Genomic DNA, 12588 nt, shown 5'->3' with positions numbered 1-12588 from the left:
TAAATTTTGAATATAAAATATAAATATAAAAAGTGAAATGTTGTCATATGACCGTAGTGGATTATTCCAAAAGCACATGTGGAACAAGAATCTGCATATGTAAAAACAGCACTTCAGAAGAAAATATACTGGCACTTATTATATGATTGAGAGAAGATTTTAATTTATTCTGTATGATTTATTCTAATGATGCAGATGTTAAGAAAGAACCTACAGTGTCAAGTCCACACTATTTAAATGCTTTGTATTGGTGTACAGATAATTGTATTTTAAATAAAACATTTTCCAATTGTTAAATAAATAGTTATCCACTAATTTAAAAAAATGTCATAATATCACAATATAACGTTTCATCGCATGTACTAAGGTAATACCATGTTTTTAGTACAAGTACTATGCCATGTTTTGGTTACCTACAGTGGTTTTCAAACTTTTTCGTCGTGCGGCCATGCTTGTGATCGGTGCATCCCTTCATGGCCCCCCAAAGAAAAAGTATGACACAAAACATTCTACAACTTTAATTCAATTATACAATGTATTTCTGTTGGTTAATAGCCTTATTTTTCTGAGGTTTAATTACACAGAATTTATGATAAATATTTTTTTTTTAATAAAATGTCATACAACTGAGCCCCCCCTGGCACCATCTCGCTGCCCCCAGTTTGAGAACCACTGCCAAGACAAGTGGTTCTCAAACTGGGGGCTGTGAGATGGTGCCAGGGGGGCCTCAGTTTTGTGACATTTATAAAATACATTCCTTATTCATAATTTCTGTGTAAATAAAATAAGACTACTAACGAACAGCACTCTATTGTATAATTTAATATGTTATGTTTCATTCAAATTTAAATTTAATAATGTTTTATGTCATAAATATTCTTTGGGGGGCCAAACACCGTTTGAGAACCACTGGCCTAAGATATATACTAGAACCCTGCTATATGGTGCGATCAATGCCATGGTAATATTAAAATAGCACAGTATTGTCATCTTATACTCAAAGTACTTTATGTAAGTGTTTCCAGTTAAATTCTATTTTGTTAAACGTGTGTTAAATTTGTTGTAAACATAGCAAATGTAAAATACCGCTTGGTGTGCAGTGTGAGTGTAGGCAAATGCAGCAGCATGCATGCGTTCATTCCTTACGGCTGAAGAATGATGATAGCGTTTCTAAAGAACGGAAGTGAACCGACCATTTTGAAACCCCGCACCGCTTAGGTAAGATGGTAGATTTTTCCCTCTCTCTTTATGTTTATGTCTAAAAGAATTGATTCAATCATTCTGTATGATCAAACACTTGCGGTTGTCAATGAAACGTGTGAGATATGTGAATCTGCGATGTGATTTGTAAAGAAGCGCATGAGGGATTAGGGTGCGGGACACCCTAAAAAGCTTTGCGAAATGAATCATTACGAAATGTAATTTCAGCTGGAAAGCTTTGAAATAAAATTTAAAATGCATGTGGAAGAAATCCCGTGAGGATATTTTGAGCCGTTGTAATGCTTAAGCGATGTTACTCGTTGCAGAGACTGAGTGTTGTGTAAACATCTGGTGTGATAAATGTAACATTTAGAGTGAAATTTGGTCGACACGGGTTACTCATGTTGCTGACTATAGACAACGAGGCAAACGCTGCGAGTCGGCATTTTTTTATATATCCATAAACCCGACTGTTCGTTAACACAAACAGATGTGAATTTTAAAATTGGGCAGGGTTGAAGAACATATGTATCGATTAATGCGATGTGTTTACGTCTGTTCTCTGCACCGTACATTGAGGAAGTGAACGTGTTTACTCTGCGCGTGCACTGCGTCACCAGATTTCTGTGGCTTTATGAATGTTTGATCGATATTTTCCTTAATAAACAACATCGAAAAGCGTGTTTATTTTAGCGTGGTCGTGATATGAATACACTAATGTGAGTCAACGATTTATTTCGCTATATTTATATTCTAGATGTTTTGGAAATAATTATACCATGATTTTACCACGATTTTACTACTTGTAACGTTAGTTTTTCTTTTATTAGTTTTGGTAAAACGACATTCATTCATTTTTTTATACCTTAGGGAAATTTCCCATGTAGTAAAAGTGTAGTAACCGCGTGCTCTCTGGCGGATTACTTTAGTATTATACTTAGTATAATTCCCTTACGAAAATGAACCATGTCTTTTTCTGGTAAAAGTGTAGTAATCATGTTTTTTGGTGTATTGATTACTATGAGCAAAACCATGGTTTTACTACAGTAACCAAGCTGTAACTATTATTATTGTAAATCATGGTTTACAAAACCATGGTTATTTTGTTGTAACCATGGTTTTACTACAGTAACCATGATTTTTTTTGTTTTTAACTGTAGTAAAACAATGGTTATTTTTTGTAAGGGAAACAATAGATGCTTTATAAATTAAATTGTGATAACTGTGGTTTTAGTACTAATACCATTAAAACTGTAGTAAAATCATGGTTAATTTTTTGAAAGGCCCTTACGAAAATTATTCATGTTTTTGACATATTGATTACCTTTGGCAAAACCGGTAACCATGGTTTAACTATAGTAACTTATGTTTTTTGTTTTATCTATAGTAAAATCATGCATAATTCCTTAAGGGGCGATGTCCAGCCTCATTAAAACATGAGTATGGTAATCATTCAGTATCATGGTAGTGTCATGGAGACTATTGTTTCATAATATCTCCAAATTTTATCTCTCCATTGTTTTAATGTGCCCTGGCCACTTTTTTATTCTTCTTCCTTGCATTATATGTAATTGATTAAACATTGTTTTTCTTTTTACCAGCGCAATGGATAAGGGCCATACAGTTAAACTCTTTGTAGGGAACTTGGCCCTGGACACCACGCAAGAAGAACTGTCAGCTATTTTTGAGGCGTATGGCCAGGTGGTTAGCTGCAGTGTCTTGAGACAGTTCGCTTTCGTACACCTACAAGGGGAGGGTGCAGCTGAGCGTGCCATCCGGGAACTCAATGGCAGAGAGTTCAAAGGTCGAAACCTTGTGGTCGAGGAGTCTCGAGGCCGACCGCTCCACTCGACAAAGGTGTTTGTGGGTAATCTGAGTAGTATGTGCACCACAGAGGACCTTCAGGAGCTCTTTCAGACCTTTGGGAAAGTTCTGGAGTGTGATAAAGTGAAAGGTAAGAGATTGAAATAGTAGTTGTAAATAATGAAAGAACCTGCTATCTCCAATATGCTTAAAGGGTTAGTTCACCCCAAAATGATTATTTTATCATAAATCACTTATCCCCCTGCCGTTCTAAACCACCAACCGGGAGGCTTGTGACTAGGGTGGCCATCCGTGCCAGTTCTGCCGGACACGTCCCGAACATGTTTTCGGGGGCGTTCTCCGGAAGTTGCGTTGGTCAACCGCATACGTCATCAAGGTTTAATATTTCGGGTTCAATTTCAGAAAAGCACCCGGTACATTTCAAGGTAAGAATGAAACTACAATGATTGTATGTCTTAAAAGAAATAAATCGTAATTTTCTAATGTATTTTAACTGAAATGTGAGAACCTCGATAACGTATGCGGTCGAGCAATGCGACTTCCGGAGAACGCACCCGAAAACATGTTCGGGGCGTGTCCGGCGGAACTGGCACGAATGGCCACCCTACTTGTGACCGTCCCATTAACTTCAGTTACTTTCACAATCCGTTTCCCAGAAAAGAATGAAAGACACCGGCAAAAAGGTCCATGTTCCATCAGTCATTCAATAGTAATATTATGAAGCGATGAGAACACTTTTAAGCAAAGAAAACAAAACAAAAATTTCTTCTTCTCGTTGGTTGTTCAGAGTGCGTTCGCGACTAGACTATGGCACATGCTGCTGACATCACCTGCCGACGTACTTGCCAGCGTATAGGCACAAAATACTCTGGCAAGTAATTTGAGCATTTATACAGGCTGTTTAAGTATTGTTTACAATGTTTGCATAATGTTTTTTTTTTTTATAAAAAAGAAGAAGAAACTGTCGAATAAAAATAGTTTGTTTTGTTTTCTTTGCGCACAAAGTGTTCTCGTCGCTTTATAATATTATTGAACGACTGATGGAACATGGACATTTTTGGCAATGTCTTTCATTCTTTTCTTGGAAACAGATTGTGAAAGTAACTGAAGTCAATAGGACAGCCACAAGCCTCAAAAATATCTAAAAATGTGTATTGAAGACAATCAGAGCACTTGGTTGTTTAGAATGACACACTGGTAAGTGATTTATAATAAAATTATCATTTTGGGGTGAACTATCCCTTTGATAAATGCACATAGAATCCTTCATAAACTCATAACTTCTGCTAGCTAAGCATAACAACGCTTTTGTCATCCTATCCAGGTTATGCCTTTGTACACATGGAGAACAAAGAAGATGCACTGCAGGCCATCGAGGCTTTGCATGGGACCTCGTTCAAAGGCCGACCGCTGTCTGTGGAGCTCTCGAAAGTTCAGCCAAGTAAGCAGGCCCCCACTGGTAAGATCCCATGCGTAAGCTGTGGCAAACAAGGTCACTATGCAGGTGAATGCCCAGCTGGAAAGCCCACCCTTGAGCAGTATCAAAGCCAAGCAGCTGTGCTAGCTGCTGCCGCCGCTGCGGCTGCCGGTCTACCGCTGCAGGTTCAGCAGAGTGTCCACAATTCCGTATACAACACCTCAACATTTGACCCCACTTACGCTGCTCTAACTGGACTTACAGCTGCTGGCGCAAGGGCAGAAGGAGGGACGGCAGTGGCACCAGCCGTGTACGGAGCTCTAGCCAGTCAAGTGTATGGAACGGTTGCCAACCAGCTGTACAGCGGGACAGTTGCCAATCAAGCACTCAACAACAGCGCTGCTGCCGCCGCCGCACAGGTATATGGCTCGGTTAACCCGACTTTCTACGGGCAGATGGCTGCAGCTGCTGCCGCCGCGTACGGTCCGCAGTTTTACACGTCTGCAGTAGGTAATCCAGTGTTCCTAACTGCAGGGCCAGGCATGGAGGTACCGGCAGGCGCTGCTGTTAACCAAGCCTATACGGTAGGACCAACCCTCTACAGTGCAAGCCCAGCTTACGGAGCGCTGGGAGCAGCTGATTCAGCAGCTATCTTTGAAGCAGCAAGGGCACACTACTTTGCACAAGGTCAGCAGGTGTTAGCTGAGCAGCAGCAGCAGCAGGCTAGCTCGAAGTCAGGAGAGAGGGACCGGAGTCCACTAAGAAGATCAGCCCCACTATTACCAGACCCTGTTATGAAACCATTTATGTACCAGAGGGCAAAACGCAGAGCCTTGTTGCCTACGCCTGCGGGACGCGAAGAAGCTGCCGCGCAGGAGGAAGACGCCGTAGCTAGGTATGTTTATACTGTATTAATAGAGGCTTAACTTCTACTTAAATATACTTTTTCAATATATTGGTCACTTTGATACTGATATACTGTTTTCGTGTGTCTGTGTGCAAATGTGTCTATGTTTCTCTCTATCCCTGTGTAATGGTGTGTATGAATGTCTGTTTGATTTCTTTCACTCTTTCCTTGTCTGTGTGAATGTGCGCATGTGTGTTTCTTCTCCTCCGTTTTTCTCAGATACTACGCTGAATACTACCAGCAGTACCAGCAGCTGCAGCAGTACCCACATTACCAGTATGCCTATCCAGCTCACAACCATCTCGCAGCAATGCAAACACTCTCCGGCCTGCCCGCTCAGCAGATGGCAACCCTCGACTCCCTCAGGCCAGTGCTGCCCGCCGCCCCCGTGCCTGCCGCTGCCGCCATCGCCATGGCAACACCCCGCGTGTATGAGCCTCCGCCGATTCCGCCGTCGCACAAGGAGCCCCTTCTCCGCCGCCCCGAACTTGCCCTACACACCCCTGAAACACCCTTCCGATAGTGTGCTCCACATCCTCTCTGCCTCTCCTTTCCTTGTGCTGAGTGTGTGTGTCAGAAAGAAACCACAAGTCTATGTTTATGATGTGCGTGTGTGTGTGTTTGTGAGTATGGGTTTAAGATGGTGGGCATGTTGGTTTTAACTATAGACTGGAATCTCTAACCTTGGTTCTGATCACACACCCAGTGTAGTCAGGGCTGAAAAAGGGAAACTGCATGCTATCATTCCTGCACACTTAACCAAGGTAACACATTAATGCTCTGTTTTAAGAAATGTCTCTCTGACCTTAAAGGAATAGTTCAGCTAATATTGAACATGTTATCATTATTTACTTACTCATGTTGATCTTAACTTTCATTTTTGATAGACAGAATGCTTATACTTTGTTTCCCAAACAAGGAAAGTTTATGGTGATTTATACTGGCACTCCTAAATGGACAAAAAAAAGTATAACGCACAAGTCGTATGGACAACTTTATGGTATTTTTATACTGCCTTTTTGCAATTTTAAATCACCATTATCTTTCGTTGATTGATAGACATTGCTCTGTGAAACACAAAATGAGATTTTAGGCATAAAGATTTTAATGTGGGGTTAAAAATACTTAAGGGTGAGTTTCATTTGGCTGAACTTTTCCTTAAATTGCCAGTTAGTTTTAATGGGTAGATCTGGCATTAGCCATGCCGCTTTTTAACTTTTATATTCATAAGTGTTTGTAGTCAATGAATAATACTGTACTTGATATTTTTAAATGTCGCTTGAAATAGTTAACCAGTTTACGTATTCATTTAGTTTTCGATACATTTCAAAAACATTTCAATAAGTTGAATGTACGTTTACTTCAAAGGTGTGTGAAGTGTGGGACCAGGGTTGGAAAGTGTTTTACACGTCTGTGTGTGTTTCTTGTTTTTCTCGGGAACTGTGGCGTAGCGTGTATGCTTTCCGTTGGTTGTCACGACAGGAACGCACACGTGTACACGTGCACAGGGAAGCAACCACGATCCACATGCACATGCATACACATCCCTTACACCCCAAATTGGAAGAAACCTTAGTGGTGACCTTTAACCCCCCTCCCTCCATCCCTGTCCACCCATCCTGAAAGCTGAAAGACACTGTGACTTCTCTCCCCTCCTACATTAATGTAGCTACTTCCTTAGACACGGTGATGTACAGGAACCAATCAGAGGAAGGTGTAGCTAGTCAGCTTTCGCTGAAATCGGCCCTCTGGCCTGTCTGTCTTACGGGAGCGTTTCTACGTTCACCGACTTAACTGCCATGATGCATTGTAGAATCTGTTTTTGTAAGCGTGTTTTATGAATGCTATCATGTTTTTATAAACAACAACTAGGGACTCAATTGAAAAAAGAAAAAATACATATTCAAACTATTTTTTTTTTAGTTTTTGTTTACATCCGCAAGAGCGAAAATGTACATTCTTGTGGCTTTTCGCAAGCATTGTTAATAGCCAAAATTATTTCTTTTTTTCTAGAAAAAAACTAAAACAGCCAAAATGATGCTTTTTCAGTGGCCTATGATTCTTATGCCTTAGTAGTGAAATGTATTAAAGATTTGCTGTTTTTAACTGTAGTCTCATAATGTGAAACTGGATTAAGGCTACAGAAAAGTGCTGTATATTATGTGGTGCTGTGATTTGGGATTAAATGAATTGGGAGAATCCTATCAGTTTCTTTCAGTCTTCCTGCTCATTTCGCTGCTGAAACTCCATAGATGACTCTCACTGCATCTCTCTCCATCTCTGCATCTGCCTTTCATTTAGTAGCAGTATTACATTCATTTACCATGTCCTTGTTCACACCTACGTGCTGAGGATGCCAGTGTGCGAATGTGAATGTTAATCTTAGAAAGCGTTTTGCATCGACATTCATGTTTGTAGTTTATATTCCGTTAACTGCTGCAAGTGTTCTCAGAAGAGAAGACTTAAAGATCTCTACGTGATCTTTACCGACTTTAACAAGCCTTCAAATAAAGCACCCGCCTGAGGAAAAACTCAAAGAGGTTTTGCTTGGAGCTTTTAGTATTTTTGCTTTTTGATGTTTCTTAATTGTTTCTCCTTTGTGAAACGACCAGACTCGTATGAATGGGAGCCACGAAAAGAAGCTAAAGGACTAGAGACTGATCCCAATCTCACCCCGTCTCTAAGGATGGGGTAAGTCTGGGGGCAACCCCACTCTAAACCCACCCCCCAGCCTCACACCAAAACCCCCTACCTGGGAGCAGCACAATATTCAACCCAGTTTTTAATCTTTTAGCCACCCTTTGTCCCTCATGCTGCTTCTGTAACTGGAGTGTGGTACTACGACTATTCTTCACATGCTTTCATGACCTAAGCAATTCTGCACACTGTAAAAAATGTTTACGTGTGAGTGTCAGGAGACGCCTTGCACTGTCAAACAATTCTCTTATATTTACGTAACGGGGCTGGGAGTGCAAATGTAAATTTAAGACTTCTCCCACATGATTTTTCCTGCTTCTGCTTCTGTGACAGTTGGTGTGCATGCTTCTTTTTTGTTTTCTTGTTTGAACCCCAAAACAAATGCTTTCTGATGTTACTATTCCAACTGAACCAGGTCCCTATGGAACTGTGGACACCATATGCAGTGCTGGTTGTTGGGGGGGAGAAAGTTAGCATCGCGCTGTGCACAGGAAGCTCTCTATCGCTCCATTCAGGTAAAGCACTGTGCCTCGTCCCCTTTAACTGTCGTCCACCCTGATATCGTCTGCGCCTTGATCGTGTACCTGCTTAAATACTTCTCACCACCACCCCACTCCTCCTGTAAATTTGATCATTTCTTGTCACCATTGCTAGAGCCTTGTAGGTTTTCTGGGTGATGGGGTTGAACCTTTATTGCTTCTGTGGTTAGTGTGTTTGGTGCTCTTATTTTTTCTGTTGTTTTAGCCTTCAAGACAATGGGGTGGTAATCAGTCCAAAAAGTGCTGAATGACTGGGTTTGTTGGTTGGTCTTTGAGTACTGAATGTCGTTGAGTGGATACGCGAAGTTAACAAAGGTTGCCTGATAAAGAAAGCGTGTATAAAGGTGAGTGCTTGTCAGTCAACTGCTCTTAAGGCTTGGCATATATGGACTTTGCTCAAGCGTTCCTCCGGTATCGCCGACCTCGCCTAGCTCCCCCTCCGTGTGCCTTTTTTTATTTTACCCCAGTCTGCTCGCCGTTAACGCCTAGCTCACCGCCGCCCTCGTCGCATCCCAAATGCTAGTTGTTAAGTTTGTCCAGTGTTAACCACTGCCTGAACACATTCCTAAAGCTCTATGTCATTAGACTTAAGACTTCTGTTCACAAGACTCTGTCCGCGGCCCTTATATTTTGAGGGCAGTGCTTATGGCTGTGATATGTTGCTGTGATCGAGCTTCAAACCAGCAAAGGATTTTCTTTATAAGCTTATGCTCCTAACTGACAGGTTTGGGCACTTTCACCAAACATATCAGTAGTTGGGAATAACATACGTTAATTACCTGTTGTATACTTGTAATTACTTTTCAGAGTTGAAGGAATGTTTTGGGTTTGAGACAGAAGGTTTTTACAAGCCGTGGTGTTTATATTAGAGCATTTGCGTTTTTTTAATGTTCTTATTTATATTCACAAAACGAATCAACAAAGCATCAATTAAAATTAAGAAACAAATTATATAAAACGGAATTAGTTTTAAAGCAGCAAACAAAACGTATTAAGTGATCGAAAATTATGTCTGACCCACTCCATTTCTCCCGTCATATTGACCTTTAATCCATTACAATGCCCTGTATATGACGTTGTAAATTGCCGTCTGTCTTTCTTTTGCAATAAGCTATTGAAACAAAACATAAACAACATTACATTAAAATTTAATCAAGCACAACAATACTCAACAATACTTAAATATAAAAAAATTCTCTTTTAGCATCCATGTTAAAATCTAATAGCCTATAGCTTTTATAATAGTTTATTATCTAATATAATGTTTATAATAGTTGGTTGCACTGTTTAATATTTTGTAAACCTATGTTGTAAACTTCCATTTAACTAAATAAAATCACATTACGTTAGTCACGTTAAAAGCCTAACCCCGGAGTTCTCAAACTAAAACAGGGTCGGCAGCATTTACGAACGACTTATGAGGGTCAAAACCCTGGAATAGTCTGGATGAAAGGTCTAAACATGGCAAAAGTAATGCGTTTTAGAACATAAACGCATTAATGTAAACGTGGCCTCAGAACAATTCTGACGCGTCTCTCAGTTAAAAAATACTTACAGTGAAAGTACACTTGGGCAGTGTGTATGAGGACTTACAAGCAGAAATGAGAAGTGCACTTACACAATTACACAAACAATCGGTCCGATTGCAAAACGTGTGGCATTGTGTTGCTTGGCAACTATTATGCTGAATCTTTGCTTGAAATATTATTATTTGTAAACTACCACTATCAATAAACAATTGAATTTTTGTACTTGGGACTTATTGCTTTATTAACCATGTTTATTTACCTGATAGTCCTCTCGGAACAAAGCACTCGATCTACAGGTTTGAAAACGCTTTAGTCCCACTCCCAGACTAAAATGTATGTTTGAGCTGTCTTAACTGAAAACAGCTTGACTTGACGTATTTTACGTTAAGACGTATATCAGTGCCAATGTTTTGTCTCAAGATTCCCGTCCGTCATGTTTTTAAAGTCATATTAATAAAAGCCACTTAAATGTCCTAAATTAACTAAGAATGAAATTAACATTTGAAATGGTGTATATTTAAATAATATTGCCTGGCCCTGTGTACTGTCATTGTAACACTAACTTTTTGCGAAAGACGAATATTGTAACCTTTTTAAAAGGAGACTTTGATATGTTTCCTTTTAAACTGGCTAAATCTATCAAAAGTGAATAGCACAGATTAAGACTACCTATAAGAGCAGGATTGGATAAAAAAAATAAGTTGCCTTAGAAAGAAAAGTATGGTTTACCTCACTAGAAGGTGCTGTTGTCCTTGCTTTTACAGACCACATGTTCATCATAGGTGTTTTTGTATGCATGTTGAAGGGAAATCTCTCTCTTTGCAATGCCAACATATGCAAAGACATGTAGCGTCCTTACAAATACTGTAGCACACTAATCTTTCTCTTGCGTGTCAATGAAAGCAAGTCCATAGTCTGTTTCGCTTACTTTTGGATATAAAAAGACGTTAAAAAATAAATCTCCCCTCAGACCCTGACCTAAAACCAGATATATGTATTCTGAAGATATTATCTATCTATGGTACTTACCATATCACTGGCATTGAGAGATTTGTGGTTAACAGGTTTCTGTAATGAGAAATGTCTGATTTAATAAATGAGAAACTTTCCATTTAAGAGCTGGGTACTGTAATGTCTTAGTAAATACTGTACACTTCCAGTTTCAAATTCCTTGACTCTAGATGGTACACTTTGTATTTCCATGGATACAATAAGTCCACCCCCCCAACATTTTCCTGACTTTTTGTACACATTGAACTGCTGGAATTTCACTGTAATATATTTCTTCTATTGTTTGTATCTCCTTTCACTTTTCATTCTTTCTTGTTTTATTTGACTTTACCTTAAAACCTATATTATTTTCTTGACACTACCTTACCTACAGGAAGGGACAATTCGGGGGCTTTTGAAGGGTAAAGTTAAACAAAACTGATGTATGAAACTGGATTTATTTCTATTGCAGGCGATAGGATACGAGCTGGTTGTAATATTTTTTATCATCTTTTAAAGAATATATGCATGCTTTGTTGATGTGTGTGTATATTGCAAAAAAAATCGTGCAACTGGTAATGTGTACTCTTTTACACCAGCTTCTGCATGAACACTGGCACCGCATGCTTACTGCAATAAACTAGTATCTAATCTGAAAGCAAATGCTGTGTTGTGCTCATTTACTTGATTTAAAAATAAACATATATTGTACCATTGCATACACTGTCTTTAATTGGAAGTAAGTTACTGTTTAACAGATGTACTTGAACTATAGTTTTAAATACTTGATGCATTATATAAAGTAAAAACTTTGTAATAAACCTGTTAATTGCATTCAGGATGGTATCACTACACTAAAAAATGCAGCAATGGGTCAAAAAGGGACAAACCCAACCTGTTGGGTTACAATTAAATCAACGTGATCTCATAAGAATATGTGTGTATTTTTACGTAAAGTATGGTTGTACCAAACGTATATTTACTTAAGTTTTAATACACACTAAAATGTATAATATTAACATGTTGACAGGACTTATGGGTTAATTATTTTGTACGTATTCCTATTTAAAATATTAAAATCGCAGTCATTGGTTTTTTTTTACAGTACGTGTACTTACCTTGTACATATATGCTAAATATATTGTACTTGCAGACAAATGTGTGGCAGTTACTTTTGAGTATCTACAAGGTAATTAAATGGTATCATTACTGTAATTTCCAGTGGTACATACTTGTTAGTTAACTCTAGATAAGTACTGCGTAATACCATATACATACTTATAGTGTAGGTATTCTGTAACTTACAAAAAACACTATTGTACTTACAAATTAATGTAAAATATAGTATTTAGTACTTACAGGCAAGTGCGGTTAATGACAGGTACTTATAGTGTACGTATATGATTACTAATAACAAACGCTACTGTACTTACAAATTGAATACACTGTAAGTGTGTGGTAGGTAAGTGTAAGTTAATGAAAGGC

The 12588-nt window shown here is 39.0% G+C and overlaps 1 protein-coding gene across 5 annotated transcripts; it reads left to right on the top strand.

Annotated features, from left to right (window-relative positions):
* Window positions 1-1068: 1068 nt before the first annotated feature.
* On the top strand, window positions 1069-11822 carry rbm14b (RNA binding motif protein 14b). Of its 5 annotated transcripts, XR_010545720.2 has the most exons (6): window positions 1782-1919; window positions 2802-3154; window positions 4349-5336; window positions 5568-8039; window positions 8461-8560; window positions 8790-11822. XR_010545720.2 is itself a non-coding variant. In XM_065294376.2 (4 exons), the coding sequence occupies exons 2-4, from the start codon at window positions 2806-2808 to the stop codon at window positions 5869-5871; spliced, it is 1641 nt and encodes a 546-aa protein (XP_065150448.1). In that variant the 5' UTR covers window positions 1069-1218; window positions 2802-2805; the 3' UTR covers window positions 5872-11822. The 5 variants fall into 5 exon arrangements, 2 of the variants coding, with proteins under 2 accessions (XP_065150448.1, XP_065150447.1); XR_010545718.2 differs by having other exon boundaries at window positions 8461-11822; XR_010545719.2 differs by having other exon boundaries at window positions 5568-8560.
* The last annotated feature ends 766 nt before the right edge of the window (window positions 11823-12588 follow it).

This window comes from Paramisgurnus dabryanus, chromosome 2, assembly GCF_030506205.2.
Source record: "Paramisgurnus dabryanus chromosome 2, PD_genome_1.1, whole genome shotgun sequence".
Taxonomy (NCBI): Eukaryota; Metazoa; Chordata; class Actinopteri; order Cypriniformes; family Cobitidae; genus Paramisgurnus; species Paramisgurnus dabryanus.
This window is presented reverse-complemented; position numbering and strand designations above follow the sequence as displayed.

Coding starts and splice junctions, on each gene's coding strand:
- rbm14b (XM_065294375.2), top strand. Junction 3,155..4,348: donor GGAGTGTGATAAAGTGAAAG/GTAAGAGATTGA, acceptor CATCCTATCCAG/GTTATGCCTTTGTACACATG. Junction 5,337..5,567: donor GAGGAAGACGCCGTAGCTAG/GTATGTTTATAC, acceptor CGTTTTTCTCAG/ATACTACGCTGAATACTACC.